At 38.8% G+C, this 25,475-nt stretch overlaps 1 protein-coding gene across 5 annotated transcripts in view; it reads left to right on the top strand.

Annotated features, from left to right (window-relative positions):
• Nucleotides 1–25,475, top strand: part of SLC12A1 (solute carrier family 12 member 1) — a 79,043-nt gene that overhangs the window by 22,552 nt on the left and 31,016 nt on the right. For all 5 annotated transcript variants that reach the window (XM_017644256.3, XM_017644258.3, XM_017644257.3 and 2 more), the window contains 9 exons: nt 1,129–1,256; nt 5,591–5,675; nt 8,228–8,379; nt 9,509–9,616; nt 9,935–10,058; nt 12,204–12,305; nt 14,189–14,344; nt 16,481–16,580; nt 17,337–17,448. In XM_017644256.3, the coding sequence (XP_017499745.2) occupies nt 1,129–1,256; nt 5,591–5,675; nt 8,228–8,379; nt 9,509–9,616; nt 9,935–10,058; nt 12,204–12,305; nt 14,189–14,344; nt 16,481–16,580; nt 17,337–17,448 (1,067 nt within the window). The remainder of the gene's footprint in view (nt 1–1,128; nt 1,257–5,590; nt 5,676–8,227; nt 8,380–9,508; nt 9,617–9,934; nt 10,059–12,203; nt 12,306–14,188; nt 14,345–16,480; nt 16,581–17,336; nt 17,449–25,475) is intronic.

Raw genomic sequence — 25,475 nt, forward strand, 5'->3', positions numbered from 1 at the left:
CCTGGTCATTTTTTCCTGCTAGGCTTCTTTTGTATCTTGCTTTCCTGTAGCATCACCTAGTTAAGCATCACTGTCAGGCTGTCCAGCATAAAAGACTGTAGGAGTTACTTAGTGTGACAACCTATGATCAACATCACTGAGCATGAAATTTGACTTGTCTCCCCTATTCCATTACACCTATCCACACTGTCCCAGCTCTCCACAATAGCTTCAATCACTGCTGAGATTTAAAAAAATTCCCTTCGTTATTTACTCAGTTGTCAGTAATCATTTCCTTTTTATATTACATCACCTCGTTCTTCCTGATTCTTTTTCTTTGCAGAGAACTTGGTCTTGTTTGCTTTGCATGTTAAAAACCTTTTCCTTTCTATTCTTCCCTCCTTCTAGCTCCTGCTCTATTTGTCTCGATGACTTCAATTTCCTTTCCTTTTTTTTTTTTTGCATCACCTAGATTCTTTTGTTCACATTTTTCTTCCTTTCTTTTCCTTCTTCCTTTTCTTTTTTTTTTCTTCTAGATTTTTTTCCTTTTTGTTTAAGTAATTTGGTGCTATCCCATGGGATAGTATTATTTTATTACCAAGTCTCCTCACTGCATCATTCTCCTATATATGAGAAATTGATATAAGGATTTAAGACCCAATTTCTGGCAACAAGGTTAGCACATTAGTAGCAAAATTGTAAGATAGAGTCATCCACAGGTTTCTCCTATAATAATAAAAAAATAAAGCAATGTGTCAATTAAAGTGTTTATGCATGTGAAAATGTAGTTGTACGCGCGTAGGGCAGTGTATGTGCGTGGTATGTTTGTGAGTATGCCAGTGCGGTCATGAGAAAAATTCTCCATTTCCTTTTTCAATCTAGATTCAGGGAAGTCAGGAGGCCTGGGTCTCTGCTGGCACAAAAATTTGTCAGAGCTCTGTTCTAAAAAGTTCTAAAACTTTGCGATACATATTTCGACTCTTGGCAAGTATTATAAGGCTCATGAGGAGTGCACCAGTATCTTCAAGTTTACACCATTTAGAATATAGCACGCATTTACATGTTACATTTATAGAAGCTGAAGGTAATTTTATCTCCTATTCTGTGAACAATGTCTACATGATAATTTCCTCATTATTTGTGTTGCAGCATCAATATTTGCAGAAAACTTTGGGCCCAGCTTCACAAAAGGTGAAGGCTTCTTCTCTGTCTTTGCAATTTTTTTCCCAGCAGCTACTGGCATTCTTGCTGGTGCCAACATCTCAGGAGATTTAGAGGTATGTTGTGTCCCTGCTGGTGTAGTCCTGGGAGGTGGGGCTGTAGTTGGTGGGTAGCACAAGAGCTATAGAGAATGACAGTGACCATATTTCTTTATAGATTTCAAAACTGTCAGATTTCTCCTAGGTTTCCTGGTTATTTAAAAGTTCTCTCTCTTAATGCCAAATTTCAGTGCAAAACTATCCTATTCCTGATAGTTCTTCCAAAAGTCTTATTCAGAGATGCCAGAAGGATAGACTAGATTGACAGTATGTCACATTTCAAACAAAATGAATAGAATTCAGTGAAAAAGATACCAGAATGACCCTTTTTCTCTTAAACACATAATGAACAAGGATATAGAATGCTCAGGAAAAAACAAAAACAAAACAAGTCACTTTATTACTGAATCCTTATGTCATTAGATCCAGACATATATTCACTTATTTAAAAGGTATTTATTTAGCACTTCACTCATATTATTTTATGTTACATTCTGTGAGGACCATTGTGTTAGGATATTGATTTGAATGTTTTATGAAAGACTAGTAACAGTGACAAGATAGAAATTTGTTTTTCTAATGAATAAAAATTTGAGGTCATAGGCTGTGCAGTGGAATAAGAAAAGTCTGCTCTGAAAGGCCGCCCAGGAGCCCAGATGAGCTCTTTTGTTTTACCTTTCCCTTGGGCTGTGCCCTCCTCTGCAAGGCACAGCCTTCCAAGATCACATTCCAGTCCATAGGAAGTAGAGGGCAAGCAGTTCCTGAACCTTACATGTATCACTTCCGCTGACATCCCACTGACCAGAATTTAGGCTCTGTGACTTTATCTAGTTGCAAAGAAGGCTGGAAAATATAGCCTTTAGCTGGGCAGCCATGTGCCCAGATAGAATTTTAGAGGATTCTAGTATTAAAAAGAGGAATGTAAGAATGGATGTTAGGGGTACTGAGCAGTCTCTACCACACACCCATGGAGAAGACACAGGTTTTACCCACATAAATTTATAATCAACCTTGGAAGACAAGAGATATTTGCAAGAGCCATCCAGAGATATGTATAGATGAAAACCATATGCACAATCCAGATGGATTGGAGGGGGGGGGAGGATGAACAAATAGTTAATTCAGGGATGGTTTCCTCAAGGAAATAACTTTTGAATATGAGTTTAAAGCAAAGGCTAAATACTGACTATGGGTGAGGAACTGTAAGGATTTTTCCAGGAGGGCAAAGCACAAGAACGTCAGGCATGGGGAAACTGGGAACAGCATGGAATCTCTCATTGTTGAACCGGTAAAGTCCTGACAAGGCTAGATGACTTCATAAGGCAGGGGAACAGCTGTCGGTGGGAACTGAACAAGAGGTGCTTGCCTTAGAATGTAACTCCGTGAAATTAGGGAGTTTGCCTTTGGTATTTTCATTCATGTATCCTTGGAGTTTGGGTATTATCCCAAAACTAAATGTAGAAACGAAGGAGGTCAGATCAGTATGTAACATGATTAAATCTGTGTTTTAGAGAAAGCCTGCTAGTAGCTTATGAGGATGGATTATAGGTAGGTAGGGAGAAAGGAGGCAGAAACATCCGTTGGAGGATATCAGAGTAGTCTGGACAAGGGACGACATAAGCCTGAAGTAAGGCCATGGCAGGGGAACTGGATCAAAGGGGTAGCTTTTTTTAGAGTTAGGAGAGGAAATGGAAAGGATGTTTTTTACTATGAACTGCATAAGAAAACATTATACCTCACAACCAAGTGCACACAGAAAATGTTTGCCAGTTTTTAACTTTATTACAAATGATATCTTCTGATATTTTCACATCGCTTCTATTCTATCATATTCTCTTTTTTGCTGGTTGCAACCTACCGAATTGATTCCATGGCATAATAGATGAGGAAAAAGAAGCTCAGATTTGGTCACTGAGGCTGAAGTGACAGCAGAACATCAGAGTGGAGGTGTCTAGTGGGTAGCTAGCCTTCTGCATCTGGAGCTCTGGAAAGGAACGAGGGTGAGACCGGATGAATTTATCCAGGTCTGTGCAGGAAGGTCTATAAAAAAGTGAAGGTAGCGCCCAGGGGACATTAAAGTATTAATGGTAGAAAAGGAGTCCACAAAGAATAAAGAGAAAGAGCTGCCTAAGTGGTAGGGGAACCCAAGAGAGAGTGGGTCATGAAAGCCAAGAGAGGAGAATGCTGGGAGAAGTGATCGTTAGATGATCAAAAGCCAGAGTGGTCAGGCATGTTAAGGACTGAGAAGTGACTACAGGTTGGGAAGTGGCCAGGAAGCTTCAGTATTTATTGATACTCCTTTCCTCTGAGAGTGAGACTAGAAAAATTCCAAGCAATCAAAAAATAATGGATTCAGTTCAACTTAATGAACGCATATAGTTTACACAGTATAGGGATAGTCAAGATGCTACCTCTGCTCACAGCCTCAGAATCCTCAAGATGGCACTTCAGGCAGCCGGTGACCGTCAGTGAGAGTCGGCAAAAGGGGATGCCACAGTTTCTATCCTGAACCTTCTATTTGTTAACACGTTGATTGATGATCTGTAAATATGTGCCTGGGAGACAATTTGGGAAACACCCAAGTCTAATCAAAAGAGTTGAGGTGCAGTTTCAGAGATGCAAGATTAGGATGTGGTTGACACTCAAAAAGCAGCAATCTAATAGGTTGCTTATATTCTGTCTTAAGAAAAAAAATACTACTTAATGAAGAAAGGTGAAGGAAGGTTAGATTTTTGGGTTACTGCTAGGGGGATAGAAACTAATATTTGTGTGAAAACTGAAAATTTGCTGAAGCCTTGAGCCCTGTGTAGTGGAAATGTAGCCAGACCAGATGATATAAATATATGATTATACATTAACATATTGTCATCCTGATCTATATTGGGTCAAGTTTGACCCTCATGTAAATTCCAAATGAGTAATTTTAATGCTTGTAGCAGACAGTTCTAAAAGAAAACATAAATTTTTGCATGTCAGGTAAAAGACTGCCTTCCTCTTATCCTTATATATATTTTCTTTCTTCTCACTTAAATTGATTCTTCACATTTCACTCATATACCAAGAAATCATTAATAAATAAAATAAAATTTGAACTATACCATCAGTTGGGAGGTTGAGTGGGTCCCATTTTAGCCATGATTGACTTCTTCCTTTCATGTGTTGCTCAGTTGCACACATTGCTGTATTCACTTTTGGAGCCCAGAGTTTGGAAGGAGAGGCCAGGTATGCGTGTGTCAGAACAAACCCTGCATGCAGATATTCCTAAAAGAATGGGCAGGAATTAATGACTGCAGAGTGGCTCCATAGGGCTGGCTTACTCCAATGTGGAGGTAGATTCCCTTGGTTGATTTATCATTTCCAGCTGGCAGGTGGAGTCTACATTCACTATGAATTAACCTGTCTACAGATTTGAGCAGCTGATTTAAGTTAAAAGGGAAAAAATAAATGCTCAAACATTCTCTGATTGCATTAATTGCTTATTTGTATTGATGAGTCCCATGTCCTCTAGTGGGAGAACTAATGTCTATTGAGATTCTGTTTCCCTCAATTCAATGCTTATTGACTCCTATTATATGCCAGACACTGTCCTACATAAGCAATGAATACAATAAATGTTTATTTAATAATCCTTGTTAAGTGGAGTTAGAAGTTATGTTGTTTGGAAATTGATTATGATATGATTTAGCCCCCCAAATAGAATATAAAATTGTATATTACATATGATGTGAGCTCGGTTTAGTAAATTTATATACATTTATATGCAAGAGAAAAGCCCATTTACTGGTATAAGCTTAAATCTGCCTCCTTCTTTATGCCTTTTACGGAAATTAAATATTTCCCATTGCAATCATTTCTGAACTAGATTCCAAATAGGAAACTTGAGGGATCGGAGAATTCAGTAGATCATCTTTTCTGCTCAGTCTAAATGTTTTTTCTTAAAGCAAGCCTAATCTTAGTACAAAACAAATACATGCACAAAGATATCATTAATGTGCAGGGTGTGTCTGTATATCTCCCCTAGATACATCTGAAAGAAATTCACAGGAGACAAAGGTCGGGAGAGATGTTAGCGAGTGAACTAACTAGTATACTTTTCTGTAAAAACCCCCTCCTGGAGAGTTAGAGATCTCTTCTGTTAGGTGTAAAATTCTAGTGATTTCTTTATTCACTCTAAGCACCTTGTCTTTGTCCAAGAAGGACTCGAGCTCACCACTTTGCCATTCGTTTGATCTTTTCTTTAGAAGTTGCCTCAGGAAGGGTGGCCTAAAAATTTGAAAATACAGGGATGACTCCAAGTGATGTCTGTTTCTCACTGTACCCTGTGTCTTCACACCTCCCATTATTTTTCTCAGGACCCTCAAGATGCCATCCCCAGAGGAACCATGCTGGCCATCTTCATCACCACGGTTGCCTACTTAGGAGTCGCTATTTGTGTAGGTGAGTTGCATGTCTCTGGTGTTGGAACGCCAGAATTGCAAGGGACCCAGTTCTTCATGTCCAGTGGGCTTTCAGTGAAACATAAGTAGAAATTTTTTTTAAAGGCAACAATTTTAATTCCATTCTTGGATGCTTTAGGGGTTTGAATGCAGCTAAGTTGTAACACAGGTATCTCTGGATCAGGGCTAGGGTAGAACTAACAGACTGTCCTTCTACCCAAACACAAAGAGGGTCCCATTTTACTATTCAAGATAATTATTCCCTGCCAAGGGAGCCACCACTTCTGGCACCCACTTCCCTCGACCTGGAAGCAGGTAAGGAACAGAGCAAAAGAAAAGAAGCCCAAAACAAAATAACAGAGAAACAAAAAGAGATCCTTAGGAAAATAAGAATGATATACAGAATTGATAACTGTGTCTCTTCCCTAATAAGGAAATGTCACTGTCACCATTTGGCAGCAAATAAGAACAAGCCCAGCTGCTAGCAGTGTGGGCGGCCTGCCCCCACATTGCTCAGTGAGCAGAAAATTGTGGATATGTCTGCTGTTCCTAAACTGACTTTTGTTCCACCTGTAGCCACACCTCCTCCTGGCTGGGGGTCACCTCATGCTTATGCCACAGGGGAGGAAGAAATGTGGGACATTCAGAGAAGAAGACCCTTTTCTGTGCACACTAAGGAGTACAGCTCCGGCGGGGACCACTATGGAGGCCCAGATGAGCTTTTTACCAAAGGGCACATCCCAGTTGTCCTCTGCTATATGCTATTTCCTCTTACTATAAAGGAAATTGGGAAAGGGCATGTATATTGAGTTGGTTTCTGGAGAAAAAAGCAAAACAATTAACTTACATTTTTGCTTCTCTCACTGTTCTTTATTTGATGAAATTGGATAATGTCATTAACTATCTTGTTGTGTTTCCAAGTTTAGTTCCATATAGAGAGATTTTATTCTAGTACTTTAGGAAGCTGACACATTTTAAAATGACAGTGAAATCACCTTAAATTTCCCAAGTGTTCCCAAGTGGTGTTCTTGCTCACAGAAAGCAAAAGTGAGGGAATGAGTAAAGTTATAGATGTGTTTTTCTGAGATTCTTCTAGTTTTGCCCCAATGGGCAGAAAAATCTGTTTCTATACTTTTGCCAGGATAGGCAAATAGTCATAAAAGGTCCATGATCTGTTATTAGTGCAAGTAATGGCTCATGGCTTGGTTTCATGGGAATTTGCTGAGTTTTATTATGCAGAAGTTAAAATACATGATTAAGAAAAGTCAGCTCAACATAAATGAACAATGTAAAAAGGCAAAATCTGGAAAGGATTTTTTGCATGAGAACCAGCATCCATAATTTCAAGTGATTAAGCAAAGGCTGGCAGCCTACCCCTCAGGGCTACGTAAGCAAACTCCTATACTGGTTACTTTAAATGACACTTTCAACTCAAAGATTCTGTGATTTTTAAGTCTTTCCCATATTCAGAGAATATGAATTCCATAGCTGAAATTGAGGGTTTCCGTTAGCATTTGTCATTGAGTCCTCTCTTAAAATTATTAGCAAGGAATGAAAACTCACAGTGGCTGGAGTTTGAAGAGCAAAATGAACAGTTCTGTTGATTGGCATTTAGTTTGTCAAGTATTTATCCTTCATGTAATTCAGAAAAATCTTCTATTTGTTTCATACATATATTCATATATTTCAACAATCCTATCAAATACATAATGGCAGAAATTATAGTTAGAAAGAATCATGAGGAAAGTTTGTGATGAAAATATATGTCACAGATCTTTAAAAAGTTCATAACTCCATTTCTGGGAATCTATCCTAAAGAAATATTTTGAAATACAGAGGACAAATTTTGTATACAAAGATGTTCATCATAGAATGTTTATAATAGAAAATAAAAGAAAGACCCAACTTATGAAAATAATAGAATAGATAAACTGAGATAAATATTTGATAGATTATGATTTGACCATTAATGTTACCTAGGAAATCTTAAATTTTATCCTAAAACATTTTCATTGTTACTGAAATCATTAAAACTATGTATAAAGCTGAGTTATAACTTTAAAAAGTTATGCAAGGAATATCATTAGTTGTAAACACAGACTCAGTTCTTTTATTTACTAGAATTCAATAATGCCATCCCTTGGATCTCTTAAAGATAACAAAATAAGTCCTTCTACTTGAAAAACACCCAGTCAGTAGCACTAAGCCAGAAATAGGAATGGAGTGCATATTATGTACAAAGCCCTATGTACATTTCAGAAAATAAAAGCATTCCAACCCCCTGCCCACAAGGGTCTTAGAGGTGGACAAGAGCTTGGAAGTAAACCACCCAAGGCAGCAGAAGTGACAGCCTGTGTGGGACATTGGGTGTGGGGGGTGCATCCCAGGCCTCAGGGTGGGAATATCCAGCACAGCGTCCCAAGGAAGCATTGACAGTGAAGAGAGGATAGGCAATGGACCTGCTCAGACTCAGAGTAAACTGTGCTTTCAGAAAAAAGCCCTAAAGTTGCAGAATCCTTATTAAGAAATGACAAGCCATGGTTGTTTCCCCAGGGGCCTGTGTGGTCCGAGACGCCACTGGGAACATGAACGACACCAGCATTTCCGGGATGAACTGCAATGGTTCCGCAGCGTGTGGTTTGGGCTACGACTTCTCGAGATGTCGACACGAACCATGTCAGTATGGGCTGATGAACAATTTCCAGGTTCGAACTGCAAAAACAAAGAAATAAATTTCATTGCTATTGTTTTCCTTTTTAGAACATCATGTGTAATGAATCTTCTGACTTTGCCCCTGATTATTGATTGATTTTAATTCAACAAGGTACAATGTGTACAGTACGGAGGGGAGTCAAACAGGCTTTATAAAGTAGCGAATCCTGTGGTGGGAGAGAACAGGCAGCTGTACAAATTGTATCAGCAGGGAAAGATGACTATCCGACATCATGTATCTTCCAATCAATTGTGCAAGATTTCGCGGTGAGGAGGAGAGACTGAGATTAGTTAGCACTTGGAATGCATTTCACGCATGGACTTCAGCTTAGGAGAAGTCTCTGAGGTGGTCCTCTAGTGCCTGCCAGACGAGGCCAGGAGGGAAATTGTGAGCGGCAGAAGGCAGTTAACAAGGGAAAGCAATTAGGAAAGCTGGGGAAACTGAAACTTGAAATATATGAATTTGTCTGAATGATTTGTGAGCAGAGGGAGAAGCAAATTTGCTGTGAAGGCTTCATTCATTGATTTTTACAACCGACAAAGAGAAATTTACTCAGCTGAAACCATTATTCCAAAATATGGCTTAAATTGATAGAATCTCATCATGTCTCAGATCTAAAATTGTGTTAAGTGATAAAGAAAAAAAACCCAAAGTTTTGAAAAGCCTCCATATATCGGAAGAACAAGAAAGACTGAAGCCTCTAAAAAGGCTGGTAAACAGCTGAGCCTCTCCCCAAACCTTATTAAAATATCACTTTCTGCTGGATCGAGTTTCCCATCATCAAAGCAACTTGTCCACAGAGGACAGAAGGGGGAAATGTTGACAGCATCCTTGATACCATTTCCTTCCTTATTCGTTCTGTTATCTCTGGATGTATTGTGGTGAGCATTTATTATTTTTACAAACAGCGACAACAAAGGGCCATTTCCATTTTGAAAAAACAAATATTAAGAACTCGAGAATGAAATAAGGCTCGGGAGACATCTGGTTAGAAGCAGTTACCTTATGAAAGAGATTCTAAATCCCATAAAGTAGGAAGAGAAGCACTTGTGTGAAAATCTGCCTAATTTTAAAAAACTGTCTGTTGGGTGAGTCTCCTTACTTAACTCTTTCTCCTCAAGGTCATGAGCATGGTATCAGGGTTTGGCCCCCTCATCACTGCTGGCATCTTTTCTGCAACGCTCTCCTCTGCCCTGGCCTCCCTGGTCAGTGCACCCAAAGTGTTCCAGGTGAGTCAGACCCAAGAGCACGTGTTTCTTCCTACTTCTGTTTCCACTGAACACAGATCAAGCTGAAATATTTATTCTCACCAGCAATCATTTTCCATCATTTTCTGAAACAGTTTAATGTTTGCATCTGGCTCAAATGCTGTCTGCCACATAGTCAAGATCGATTCAACTAATATAAAGGATGATAAACTGCAGTGTTAACTTGTGCTTATATTGTGTATCACTTCATCTTTCCCAACATCTTCTTGTTTGAATCACCTAGGGAAAATGAGTGTGCATAGATACAAATGACAGATTTCTCCTCTTCTTTTCCATTAGGCTCTGTGCAAGGACAACATCTACAAAGCCCTGCAGTTCTTTGCAAAGGGATATGGAAAAAACAATGAACCCCTGAGAGGATACATGCTCACTTTTGTAATAGCCATGGCATTCATTCTTATTGGTTCGTAGTTTTCTTGTTCTTACTAAGACCCAAAGGATTCTTCTGATACTCATAGGGTTTTCCTTTTAGCTTGAGGAATTACCTGTTTTATGTTTAATATCCCAACTGGAAGAATCAGAGTCTGTCTAAGAAGGAAGTGAGAAATCCTTGTGTGTAGAGGACCTCTGAGAACATGAGGAAGGCTTTGGACTTTATTCTCTTCTTTGAATCTGAATGTTGGCAATTCCTCCAACCAACGACAACTGAATCCTTTCTCCAACCTGCCTGATATCTAATTCCAGAGACTCCCCCAGCTGCCACTTGTCTTTACATCTCCTGGCCAGGCAGTTACCAGGAGAATTAAAATGTTGTTCTAAAAATGCAGTCTATTGACACCTGCATCAGAATCAGAATCACCTGGGGGTTTGTTAAAGTGCAGATTTTTCAGGCCAAACTGAGTTAGCATCTGAGTCTCTAGGGATAAGAAGTCTGCATTTTTATAAGCTCCTCAAGAGAATTGCAGACCTGAGGATTGAGAACCACTACTTAGACTGTAATCTTGGCTCCCTTTTCCTAAACAATACAAAACAGCTACATAATCCTAAAAAGACATAGTCATCAACTTCAGCCTGCACATTCCTTACTCCTCCCTAAGGTGCCAACTTTTCTGGTGAGCACAGCTGTCTCACCAGTGGGTTTCAGCCCCGGGCAAGTTCACTGGATTCAGTGAGACCAAGGAATGACAATGGAACATTCTTGGGGTAAAAGAGTTAATACCCAGCATTGTTCTCCCAGCAATAGTTCCAGCACTAGAATCACATCTGTGTCCAGCAGTCTGCAGGTCTGTAATCCTCCTCCGTCTCTGCCTCTCCCCAGAGCACTGGGCAGAGCTCTTTATATAGTGACTCAGTCAGTAATAGCTCATTGCCTACCGGTGTGGAAGCAGTAGCCCAGCAGCAGGCCAGTTACAGCATCAAGTAGTTTATGGTCAGGTGAGGATCCTGGCCATCCGAACTTCCATTTTCCCCACAATATCAGAGGAAAAGAAGCAAAAGGCAAGGATGATGGTAACTATGTGCAGCTGAGCAGAGCCTTCCTCTGCACAGTGATGCCAAAGAATGAGGCTCCTCATCATCCCATACACTCAGGAAGTAACTGTAATTCCTTAATCCTAATCTTCACAAGGTTGAAGAAATGTAAATATGACTTTTTATGTTTGTTAGTTTTTAAAAAATTAAACAGAAAGTGATTATGTAGAGATATGTTTCAATTATGTAATTGAAGCTCTAAGACCTCAAATCATTATCCTATTTAAGTGTTCTGCATTAAAGTGATCAAATAGCCAAAGGTTAAAAAAATTATATTAATTAAATAATATCCTTAAAAATCACTCAGGACAATGTAGATTAGCTCCTCGGCATGAGCTTTTCCATGGGCAACTATTTGTGCCTCTTTGCTGGCATCTGTGTTCTAGAATCACACCCAGCTGCCGCTGCATGTGCATGCCTGGAGTTGAAAGATGTCTCACCTTCAGATAAATGAGAACATCTCTAAATTATTCTTTTATCATACAGTAAACAATCCAGCTAGGATTCAACCATACTGTATATTTAGCTACTGAGGTAAAAACTCTTTTTGGCAAACTGTGAGGGATAGAACCCTAGAGATGTAGAAAAGAGCAAATGACTAACAAGACTTCTGAAAGTCAGAGAGAGCAAGTTTGTTATATGCAGAGAGATTTCCAGTTAGGGGTATCTGGTGCATTGGTATTAAAGCTCTCACCCTGCAGGGCCTTTTGATTATATACATAGCAAACAAACAACACAGGATTTGGTACCTCTGGGATAGTTACAGGACAATTTATCATCTGTCCAATCCCCAAACCCTTTACCTATTCCCACTCAAATATTTTGTAGATACCCATTTTCTTGACTGCTGCTATTCTGATTGGTACATTTTCTTGCTTCTTACTTTATGGAAACACTGGCTAAGAGTATATTTTCAAGCGAATGAAGCCCCAAAGAAAAATCACTAACTTCTTAAACTTTGACAGATGCTAGCTATGTTTTCAATTTCCAAATGGAGTCAAGCTTCCAGGCTGTAACAGCTGTTCAGCTCCTGGTCTCATCACTCATATGTACTGACTCAATTCTGCTTCGTTCACAGCGGAACTGAACACCATCGCTCCCATCATTTCCAACTTTTTCCTGGCTTCATATGCACTTATTAATTTCTCCTGCTTCCATGCATCTTATGCCAAATCTCCAGGTAAGCTGACTTTTGAAAACTAAAATAAGGCCAAACAAACAGCCGGTTTGTCTCAATAAAATGAAGTAAGTCAGTGAAAATTGCTCCATCTGTGTTTATGTGTTTCCTTATATCCTAGTGGGCAGTGTAATCCACTTGATTTTGGTGAGTTGGGGGATAACTTCTAAAATAGAAAAAGAATCATCTGAGCAATGGCTTTTTTGACCAACCGTAAAGTCAATTTTCTCCTGCAGCAATAAATTATTCATTGCAAGAGAAACCACATTTATTTCAGCAGTAGAGAAACACCACTATTTATTTCCAGGGTGAAAGTGACCACAGAAGTGGAATAAATGTATATATTTGAAACTTCTTTACTAGCAATTTGTTTCCTGCCCATGGAGTAGAAGGGAAGGATGAGCAGCTCCCATAATTACCTGCAGAGTGCAGTCAGGGCAGAGACGTCCTTGCTCTCCTCAGACTGTGGTGGAAAGTGGTGCAAAATGTCACATACCAAAGCACCTTCCCCTAGCGAGTCACCCCTCACCTCCTCTTTGCTTCCACTGGCCAATGGAATTTCTTCTGCCTTTCCTCCAGAATAAGGACTTGTCATTATCGAACTTCAGAAAGTTCCTCACCATGAGGGCATTAATCAGGAATATAAACACATTTCCACTCTTTAAGGCCTGCCATGACCTAGTTCCTCCTTGGAAAATCTGCTGCTGATAAGGCAAAACATAAATGGGAGGGGAGCATTCATCCTCCCAAGGCCACTAGGCTCCAGAAGATAACTGAGAAATTTTTGTTTCTGTTGTGCTGTCTTCTTTTAAGCAGAAGACAGTGTTCTAGTCAGTAAGTCCAACAAATTATAGAAGTATGTGCCTTCATGCCATGTTAAGTTCATTTTTGGAAAACAGGATGAAGTTAACAGGCAGTAGGACAAAGAGTGGAAAGTTAGGAGGGAAAAAGGAAGAGAACAACACTATAGAAAGAGAGAGACATGTGGACACACACACACACACACACACACGCACTGAGAACTAAGGACATTCCCAGTAATGTTCTCGAAGTGCTATTTCCATCTTGTGGCCATTTCAGAAATTGCTCCTGAAGACTAAAAGATCTGTTGTGTTTTGGCAACTCTAATTTAAAATGTCCTTCACCCACAGACCAAATGTACCCTTCAAATCCAAGCTTCCCACTCCTGAACATACTGTCTTCCAACTCCTTTCATTTCAGGGAATTAATAGAACACAGGAAACCCACACATATATGAACTGTGAGAAATATTTTTGTTGCAACATGCGTGACATATTAATGCACTGGGTTTAAGCAGCCACTGCCAAAAATTTCTTCCTCTTTCCACATAGGTTATTTCTGTAAGGGCAAGAACGATTCTCTTAGGGTAGTGGAATAGCTAGCAGGAAATTAGAGGGTTGACTTTTGATGACTCTTCACCTTTTCCATAAGAACAATAAACCCATTGTCTTAAGCTTCTCCTTCCTAGGCTACCAAGGAGTTACTTCCCCTCCTCTGCATTGGATCCCACTCTTTCCATCTCTCCTGCCTTCTTTCAACTCCTGCCTTTTTAACTTCTTTAAGCATAGATATCAGATGCTTAAAGCCTGTAGTTTGGAAAAACAATTGAGGCATGCAAGAAGTAAGGAGAGGTCATGAGTGACACATTTTCTGTATTTCACAGCATCCTTATTGGGTATAATTATACCTTCATAGGTCAGGGACCCAAGATCATAGAAAACAAGTCAGAATTAGAAACTTTGCCTAAAACTTCTGATTTATGCTAGGAAAATACTTGTTGCCTGGATTCCAATAATATGCGGTGGTATAATGGTGATGAAGTGGAAGTTTTTCTTGTGCACATAGATATTTTTTTTTCCTCTCAGGTTGGAGACCTGCGTATGGGATTTACAATATGTGGGTGTCCCTTTTTGGGGCTGTTCTGTGCTGTGCAGTCATGTTTGTCATCAACTGGTGGGCAGCTGTCATCACCTATGTCATTGAGTTCTTCCTCTATATCTATGTGACTTATAAGAAGCCAGGTAAGCTAAGAAGGGCTGTGTAGGAGGGGATATTCAAAGTACTCTCCACTCATTCCTTCAACAAACATGTACTGAGCAGTCCCTATGTGCTCAGGTCTGCCACATGTATGGTAGATATTAATAATATAATGTAATATAACAACAATAGTTAACCTTGTTGAGCACCTATTATATACCATGCCCTCATTGAATCCTCACAATAATGCTGAATATTATTAGTCCCATTTTATAGATGAAGACTGGAGTTCAAAGAGCCAACCACTTGCAGAGGTTAATAGTCAGGATGTGATGGAGCTGACATTTTAACTAGAGTGTGTATGAATCCAAATGCCATAAGCAGTCCATTACATCACCTTCTCATGTCCTAATGAATGCAATATAGTCCCTGTCCTCAAGGAGTTTGCATCCACAATTAACTGTAATACAATATAGGGAGCATGATGCATGAGTGACATGAGCGAATGACTGACAGGGAGTGATTAACTCCGATTAGAGTTGTCCAAGAAAACTTTCCTGGCTCCTGGCTTGTGTTCTCAGGGCCATGCTCTCAGTAGGCACTTAAAAAATATCTGTTGAATGAACAAGCAAGCTACTTAAAAAAGGCAAGAGAGTAGGAATTGATTAATTGGATCGACCCAAGGAAGGTTATTCAAGGCAGAGGGAAAAGCATGAGTGAAGTTAGGAAGCATGCAAGTGAACATAACATATTTAGGAAACTTCAAGGCCTTTAGCATGGATGGAGATCTTGGATGCTAAGGAGAACGGGCATGAGGTAAATCCAGAAGGGTAAGCTGGTGCCAGTTAATAAGAAATGTAAATGTCATGTTAAAGAATCTGGATATTGTAACAGCAAACATTCTAATAGATGTACAGTACTATCTTATTGTGATTTTGTTTGCATTTTTTTCTCAGTGACTAATGATGTTGAACAATTTATTTGCCATCCATATATCTTCTTTAGCTAGGTGTCTGTTTAAATCTTTGATCTATCTTTTGCAATGTTTGTTTCCTTATTATTCAGTTGTGAGAGTTCTTTATATATTCTGGATGCAAATCCTTTAGTAGTACAGGGTTTGCAAGCACTTTCAGCAGGTCAGTGACTTGTCTTTTCATTTTCCTTATGTTTTGTTTTGAGGAGTAGACATCCTTTATTTCTATACAGTCCAATTTGTCACTTTTTTTCTCTGATGGTTTGGATTTTTGCTTCTAATCTAAGATACCTTTCCCTAACCCTAGGTCACAAACTTCTAGATGTTTTAATGCTTTCGATTTAAAAATTACATCTATTATTCCATTTTGAGTTGATTTTTATATGGTATAAGTAATGGCTCAGCATTCATTTTTCACATATAAATACCCAATTGAAAAGTAGCATTTTCATAAGAATAGAATAACCTAAGATATGCTAAATTTCCAGTGCATGGTCAACATTAATCAATATTAATCTTAATCTCCAGAGAATCAATCCCCACCATTTCCCCGACTCTTCTGAACAAAACTTGGGGATGGCTCTGTCTGCCATTTGGAATAAATCTATATATTCCCCTCAGGGGATCCATCTAATTTTTAATTTGTTAAAAAAAAAAAGGCAGGAGATTGTAATATTTACCTCCATTACTATGAAGATTAGATCCTGAAAGACCGAACTAAAATGTTTGGTATGGATTGACCCTCTTCATGGACACCCAGAAGTTAGAATTCCTGAGCTAGTCAGTTTTACTATTCAGAATACAAAGACCATTGCATACTGTGTATACAGAAATGCCTCTTTTCTTTTCCACTTAAGATATTTGTGAGGACCCTTTGAGTTTATTTAGAAGCTGACCATTTTCCAAAGTCCATCATTTGCAATGTGATTATCCATAGCCTCTCCCACCAACCAAGATTTTGGGGCTGCAGCTTTAAAGTGTGATCCTTAACTGGAAAGGGACGTCTCACCTCTAAGAATCCACAAAAGTGTTCATAGAAGGGCATAATGCTCTTTCGAGGAAATATGATATGTTTCTGCAATTTGGGCACCCTTCACTGCTGACACAGCCAAGAAAAATCATAGAAGGGAATGGCTCATAAGAATTATTCACAGGATACAGAAAGAAGGTCAAGGCTTTTTATGCCCAATTCCTCCTTCGTCTACAGATGTGAACTGGGGCTCCTCCACACAAGCACTTTCCTACGTGAGTGCATTAGACAATGCTCTGGAATTAACTACAGTGGAAGACCATGTGAAAAATTTCAGGTAAAACTGGCTCCTCAGGCATCCTGGTGTTGATCCACATTAGCAGTAGCTTTCCTTTCTGGGAGACAAATGCACAGAGTGGTTATATGCTTTACGGGTATATTCTGCGAATAGGCAGTCATACAAAACTGCCACATCTGCATGATGGCACCTCCCATAATGAGGGTTACTTCTCTTGCCTCTGAGCTCTGCCCATTCCCAACAGTAAGGTCTCATAATGCCTCATGTCACCTTCCGTGCATGGAGATAGAGAGGTGGCCTGAGTAACGTGATTTCAGAGAGATGTCCCCAAACCTCCACACACTGTAATCAACCGTAGTGTCTCCATTCAGCTTAAGGCTTTGTGGCTTGCTGAATTCTCTTAGGAAAAGTAATACTTTAAGTCCTTCATTAGTTATATCTTATTTTGAATGGAACCTCAAAACACAAGCTTTGCAAGGAGGATGAAGAAAAGTAGCATGAAAATCCTGGCTGGACAGGCACAGGTTGTATCGGGGATTTGGGGTAGGGTCATGTCCAGAAGAAAAAAGATACAGGGGAAACCCAAGACCACCTGTTTCCTACTTCACATTTTTACCATCACTCAGTAATTAAGAACACAAAGATGGGAAGATGGACAGGCAGGATGATTCAAGGATTCTGGTAAGATACCCAAGAAATTGAGGGGGAGGGTTTTGTACCCACCACTTCCATTGGAGTGGTCCTGGACTTAAGGCTCGTTACAATGTTCTCACATCTTCTTTTCTTCACCTCTAGGCCCCAGTGCATTGTCTTAACAGGGGGCCCTATGACAAGGCCTGCTCTCTTGGACATTACTTATGCCTTTACCAAGAACAGTGGCCTCTGCATCTGCTGTGAAGTCTTTGTGGTAAGAGCCACTTCATCCCAGGAAGGGCCTTTTTCTTCCCTTTTTTCCTTCCTTCCTTGTGTTGTTTGAGGTAAGCCAAGTAGATACATGAAGTGATAGGAGGCTAGCAAGGCAGTTTGGACAAGAGCCCTTTTCCCTGATTCATGGGACAAGGACTAGCAATGGCCCATGTTCCTGAATCTAAATGAATGGATAGAATGTGTTTCAGATTTCATAGGAAACCAACTAAAAGTGATAAATATTTCCAAATGATGGCCTTTGAGTTAAGAAAAAGAGAACTGGCTCAGAAATAAAATGAAGGCATTTGAGTAGTACCTGTTCCCAGAAATGTGAAAGGATGGAGTGAGCCAGAGAGTACTATTACCCAGACTAACTGATGAGGAGAGAAACAGACGTAATATCCTGAAACAACAACCCAGAGAAATTAGATTAAACATTTGGATAAAGTTGATGACACTGTAGATATGTAGGGAATTGAACCAAGTTTCTCATGCCTTAGATAAACATTCAGAGCTGAATGAATTCCTTTTTGTTCAGGAATTATGTGGTAAACTAATAATAACTTATTGGTGGTTTTCCCAGGAGGTATTCGAAGTAGACACTAAAAATTTAACAATAATTATTGACCAACCATCAATCTCTAAGGTGAGGAGAAAGCGTAAAAATTATAACAAATGACAAGTCTAAGTCCTCCAAACCAGCCTATCTCTACTGGTAATTCTGTAACTCTCTTTATCTCCCCCTTTCTCTCTCTCTCACATACACACACTGCTCAAAATCTTCAGCCACTTCAATGTATTTTTATAGTATGTTTCTATTCTTCAAAGTATTTTCCTATAGTTATTCTTACTTGATCTGCATAGTAGCCTAGTGAGGCAGAAAGGAAAGGAACTCCTGTTCTCATTTTACTGATAGGATAAATGAGGTTCAGGAAAACTGCACAGGGTCACATAACAAGAAAGTGCCACAGCCAGGATGTCAGTCCAGGCCACCCAGCTGGACTCTGTGTTACACCATGAGGACGAAGCCTTAGCAGACTACCCCAGGGAGTTCTGACAGCGTCAGGTACCAAATTCCAGTACTGCAGGAAGCAGGGCTGTCAGAAGCTGTGTCAGCCTGGGGCCACTCACCTGAACCCTGATGCAGGGGCTGATTTACCCACATAATTGTGCCAGACTGAAGCATTTTTTTACACTTGGCAATACTGTAAATGCTATATGAAGAAAGTTGGTCATATTCTCTTTCCTCTTGGTGCTTATATATAGTGTACCTCAAGCAACATAACTCAATGCAATTATCTGGTTGCCCACTGGCTATATAAGATTGACAGGTTAAATAATGGCCAACTGGGACTCCAGAGGATTTTTTAAAATCTTATCAAGCACCCTTCTCTCATATTATCAACGTTGGTGCCCTGGATCAGTGGATTTCATTTTGGCCAATATAATACAAGAGCTAGTTTTGATGGAATAAATAGTTTGGGGTGTTCCTCTTCTCCAGCAATTTAGAGAAAACTTAGTTTAGCCAGCAATAAAGTATTATTAGGACAGGAGAAATGAACTGGGAGTATAAATAGTCATATATTGGCAAGGGAGAATGGTCTTTTCATTGAGACAAGAGATATCGCTTTTAATTAACCCTTTCCTGCTTTAACTGTAATGAAAGAATCTGATTGTGGAATATTATGTTAAATAGATACCTGAGTTGTGTGACATGTATATTGGACCACATTATATAATCACTGTGATGGTCTCCTGAGTAAGGCCCAAGAGTCCTGTTGCCTGGTTCTGAGATTCTCCTGGGGGCAAAAAATAGTCACTGTATCAGTGAATGACTTTCCAGTTAGCTACTTTCTGTGAGCAACTGGGGCTGCAGATGCTATCAGCATTCTTCAACTCCAGGCTCTGTAGTCAATCATCTTTGCAAAGAAACAGATGGAAGAGGGGGTGGGGAAGTCAGCATACTATTAGCAAATTTTTTCCACACAGTGATTGGTGATTAGGCCAACCTTGTGGGAAAGGTTAAATCAGATGACAATGGTAAGAGATAACATTGTGGTTTTTGGCTCTAAGAAGCTGGTTTCGTGGGCTTTTGAGACCCACAGTCAAGTTCTGAATCACTGTTGTGCCACCTATTAGCTGTGAGTCCCTTAGGTACATAATTTAGTCTTCCTATGCCTCAATTTTCTCATTTATACAATGGGAAGAATACTAATAGCATCTATGTTATAGGGTTGTTGTGAGGATTCTATAAGATAAACTTTCTAGGGCTTAGCTTGGGGTTTATCAAAAAGATATGCTCAATTAACTTTAGTTGTTATTGTCAATATTGCTATTTTCATCATCATTGTTTTTGGTATACCCATAGTTACCATTTTCATCCAAAAATATATCCCCTTCAACAAAAATTTAAAGCATCCTCTCTTAGAGAAACCAGGTCCAGACACTGGATCTTGGACTTTTTAGGTTTCAAAGTTTAATGATGAAAAAACAGTGAGATAGGTATTTCCACCTGGCAAATCACAGGACAGCAGGCTCCGTGCTGAAGGCACAGACAGCTGGGCCTCTGGTGGCCTTCAGTTATTTAAGTGCTTGATTGAGGTGTTGTTATAATACAAGGAAGAAGCAAGACTCAGAGCTCACTAACATTCCAACGCTGGTGGGTAGATGGAAAACACGAAGCTATGGCTGTCATTTCCCCCAAAAGAGGCATCTTTAAAGGATATCACAGCCCTTGAAGCTCCTGAAATTGAAATTAAACGAGTTATTCTTTTTGCTGGGCCCCCAGCCTGCGCTGTAGCCTTCCACTATCCTAACTCTAACATTTATCCATCAGAGCCTCTTCTTCCCTCTTGCCTTTTTCCTACTCAGCCTTAAGATTTCTGATGAGAAACCCTCCATCAAGACAAATTTGGAGATCCTTGTTAAGGAATCCAGCTTGGTAACTCAAAATATTTTCTATTCTACTTTGAATTGCAGTATGACAAATCAGTGATAAACTTATTTCCCCCGAGGCTTTATATTCAACATGTAAGTAATTTTCTCCTTCTCTTGTGTCTCATTCCAATCACCATAGAAAGATCAGAGGAAGCAGGACTCCACCTTCTAGCATCCCTCATATTGTTGAGCATAGCCACATTCCGTGGGTTCAGCGGCAGGCAAGTATTAAGTCAAAGGCTGACGTCTCCACCCGTTCTACTCTCTACCATGATATAAAAAATTCTGCCTTTTTTTTGTCAGTTTCTTCATTTATCTCATTCATAGGAGCTGGAGTGATAATAAAACCAATCATTTCAGATAACTTAGTTTGGATTTATGTGGCCTTCCTTCTCTAAGTGTATAGGTAGACTATATTTACTTGTAGAAATCTTAAGGTGCCAACTCACCCTTAACTTTCCCACGTGAGAGGCCATCGTGATGAGACAGTCATTCTCTCCTGTGCTTCTGTTTTTCGTTTAAAGACAGGGTATTTTTTTTATTGAAACACATCAAAAACAAACAAACTGTAAAAATGGAAAGCTGATTCAATTGATCTGGGGTTTAGAGTGCAAATCAGAAAAAGCAATTATTGCCAAAAAAAGGTAAATTTTGTTTGTCTTGAAATTGCAAAAGGCCTTCAAGTCTACAGTGCCATCTTTTGTTGTGCTGGTAGCTGAAAAAAATTTTTATTGCTTCTATCTTAAAATTTTGAAACATTAAGAAAACTATTAGGTTGAATCATATGAAATTTCAATTTTCATGGGTCAAAAACTTGAATCCCAGCAACTTCATGATTTAACTATACAAAATAAAATACCTATATTCTCTTTCTCTTAATTAACAACTGTTAACGTTTTTTTCATAGATGTTTTCACTCACTCTTTAAATGAAACAAACCAGATAAGCTGAAGTCCCCTTTATAACCCCTCAGCTCAGGGCTCTCTCTCCCTCTCTAAAAGGATGTTATCTGCATTTCACTCATATTCCTAGTCATTTCACATATGAGCACCAAGATGTTGATCTATTTTAATAAATGTTTCTCTACCTTTTAATACTCTTTAAATCCTGATTGTTCTGTCATCTCCTCTCTTTTAAAAGGAGAAGAGGGATAGCTTTTGACCAGCTTCTTCTTGTGGACACCCTATTAGCAAAATTTCACCTATAGTGTTTCTCTTTCTCTGTTTTCTGAAAATTTATGAAATACTTTAATAAAACCTAAAGCTGCTCTTAAGAAGAATCTTAAGAAAAGCTCTTAAGAAGCTCCTAAGAAAATTCAAGGAAGGCAGCAACTCTTGATGCTATGGTACAACGGAGGGCAGGTCAAGCACAGATAACCCAGAGAAAACTAAACTCTCACTTTTTCTTTTGTCTTTAACTTCTTCTTGATTTCAACTTTCACACCCACCAAAAGAAAGTGCATTTTTTAGATGCCTCTACTCTTCTTTAGTTAGTGAGTCTCTGTCATGATGTTAATAAAATAGGGACATGGCCTAATACAGGCAGAATGAAATAACCTATGGCTGGGCAGTAGGATGCATGGTAAGATGAAATATGGACCAAATCAAAAGGAAAAATTCTCTTTCCCACAGTTCAAACCAGAGCGGCAATGAAAGCAAACAGCAGTAAGACTCTCAACGTTTTGAAAAATAAAAGTTGGAAAGAACACTGCACTTGTCCCAAATTCCACTATTTGATCCTAATGATATTGGAACTCCTTTGCCAATTCTTTTTCATAATATTCACTTATTTGAAGTAATGTCACATCAACTTCTCCAGACTAAGTAATTAGAATTTCTTTACCCCATTCTCAATGTCAAAATTATAACATATACAAGGTTTTTAGAGCTTATGTGTTCAAATCCTGAATTAATTTATGTACTCACGTTTGGGCCCTAACTGAGCTAATCTCTATAATATTTTAATTGAGTGGTAAAATTCACTTTTGTGACTGACATATTTCAGTGTTGAATAATTATATTCTGCTATGTCTTCCCTCTTTGTTCGTTTGTTTTTTTCCTTACTACATTTGTATTGCAGCCTTGCCTCACATTACTAAGAGTGCTTCAAGGATATTATAATCTCTTTTAGCAGGGAGAGATTCTGCCTGAAATATTTTTGTGACTTCTCAATATGGCAAATTTAGGTATTAAAGATCAATGTGGCAAATTTAGGCATTAAAGTAAATCACTGTCACACTTAATGTCTAATCTGGATTTCTGTAATATTAATAGATGTATATTAGGTATTTATTTAAGTAAATGCCACTTTCTCCAGGTGTTCACAGTCATTGTGGTGCAACTCAATATACTGATGATCCAATACCTTTCCTATCTGTTGGTTATTCTTCTACCTCACGGCTGTTATCACTAGACTAAAATATTCCTTCTTTCTTTTGCAATTTATGGAGTATAGAATGCCCAAAAAAGACTAGCAGTTCAAACTGCCTTGACAGTCTAGAACCCTGAGCAGAATTTGATCCATAATGACATAACTTTCTTTAGTGGAGGTCTTCTGGTTTAAGAACTACCCTCCCTATATCTTTATCTTCTCCATCTTCATTGAAGGTTCTTGCTTTTTAACATTAATGTAAGTCATCCCAACTGTTCTGAAAAGTTAATAGGTTCTAGAAAACATACCGGTAAAAAGAAACACACAAATAATTCAATCCAATTTAAATAGAATATTAAAATGGAAGGTATTTCAGAGATCATCTAGCATTATATATTAGAAATATAATATGTGCCAGATATGTAATTAAAAATTTTCTAGTAGCCAATTGAAAAAGTAAAAAGACACCAGGTAAAGTTAATTTTGATAATATATTTTACTTAATGCAATGCATCCTAAATATTATAATTTCAATATGCAATCAACATGAAAATATTAGTGAGATATTTTACATTCTTTTTTCCATACTAAGACTTCAAAATCCAGTGTGTATTTTACATTTCTGGCACATGTTAATGTGGACCAGACACATTTTAAGTGCTCCATAGCAACATATGGGTAAGGGCTATCATACTAGGTGGTGATGAATTAACTAGACAATTTCCTTATTTTTATAAATGTAGATCCCACATCAAGAGAGGACAAATGGCACATTGGAGTGTCAACTAGTCAGTGCCAGAGCTCGAACTAAACCTAACACTGGGCTCCAAGGGCAGACCATCTCCTTTCTGTTGTGGAACAAACACGTGGTAGAATTAGGTCTGGGGTTTCTACAAGATTGTGAACACTCATTTAAGATAATAAAACTCAGCTTTCGATCAGACCCTACTATATTCCAGACATAGTAGGCACTTTATCATTATTACTTAAGAAAACTTTCAGGATAGAGATTTTTATCACTGTTTTCAGAATAACATATATTAAAGCTCAGAGATAATCAATTACCTCTTAAGCAGCCAAGCATAGATTTGCAACGAGTTTTTTCCGACTACGAAGTTTTTTCCGACTACGAAGCCTAGTATCTTTGTTTCACTTTCTTTCTTGAAATAGTAGTTTTTATTTTCAGTGCCTCAGCTTTCTTTCTTCTTTTCTTTTATTAAGGTATTATTGATATACACTCTATGAAGGTTTCACATGAAAAACAATGTGGTTACTACATTCACCCATATTATCAAGTACCCCACCCACATCCCATTGCAGTCACTGTCCATCAGCATATTAAGATGCTTATAGAGTCTTCTCTGTGCTATTTTATGCTCTCTGTGCCTTCCCTATGCTCCCCCCACCACATTACAGTGCTAATCAAAATGCCCCTTAATCCCCTGATCCCTGCCTTTCCACCCACACTCCTCACCCCCTTTCCCTTTGGTAACCATTAGTCCCTTCTTGGAGTCTGTGAGTCTGCTGCTGTTTTGTTCCTTCAGTTTTGCTTTGTTGTTATACTCCACAAATGAGTGAAATCATTTGGTACTTGTATTTTTCTGCGTCACTTATTTCACTGAGCATAATACCCTCTAGCTCCATCCATGTTGTTGCAAATGGTAGGATTTGTTTTCTTCTCATGGCTGAATAATATTCCATTGTGTATCTGTACCACATCTTCTTTACCCATTCATCTACTGATGGACACCTAGGTTGCTCCCATTTCTTGGCTATTGTAAATAGTGCTGTGGTAAACATAGGTGTGTATGTCTTTCTGAATCTGTGATATTGTTTCCTTTGGGTAAATTTCTAGAAGTGGAATTCCTGGGTCAAAAGGTATTTCTTTTTGTACTTTTTTGAGGAACCCCATATTGCCTTCCACAATGGTTGAAATAATTTACATTCCCACCAGCAGTGTAGGAGGGTTCCCCTTTCTCCACATCCTTGCCAGCATTTGTTTTTCTTTGTCTTTTGGATATTGGCCATCCTAACTGGTGTGAGGTGATATCTCGTTGTGATTTTAATTCACATTTCCCTGATAATTAGCAATGTGGAACATCTTTTCATGTGCCTATTGGCCATCTGAATTTCTTCTTTGGGGAAGTATCTGTTCAGATCCTCTGCCCATTTTTTAATCAGGTTATTTGCTTTTTAGGTATTGAGGTATATGAGTTCTTTACATATTTTGGATGTTAACAATTGGATATGTCATTTACAAATATATTCTCCCATACTAAAGGATGCCTTTTTTTTCTCCTGATGGTGTCATCTACTGATGGTGACATGTTCTACTGATTTGCTGTACAGAAGCTTTTTAGTTTGCTGTAGTCCCATTTGTTCATTTTTGCTTTTGTTACCCTTGCCTGAGGGGATGTGTTCAGGAAAAAGTTGCTCATGTGTATATTCAAAAGATTTTTGCCTATATTTTCTTCTGAGAGTTTCATGGTTTCATGACTTACATTCAGGTCTTTGATTCATTTCAAGTTTACTTTTGTGTATGGGTTAGACAATAATCCAGTTTCATTCTCTTGCATGTAGCTGTCCAGTTTTGCCAACCACAGTCATTGAAGAGGCTATCATTTCCCCACTGTATGTCCATGGTTCCTTTATCATTTATTACTTGGCTGTATATGTGTGGGTTTGTACCTGGGCTCTCTATTCTATTCCATTGATCTATGG

This window comes from Manis javanica, chromosome 8 (genome assembly GCF_040802235.1).
Source record: "Manis javanica isolate MJ-LG chromosome 8, MJ_LKY, whole genome shotgun sequence".
NCBI lineage: Eukaryota > Metazoa > Chordata > Mammalia > Pholidota > Manidae > Manis > Manis javanica.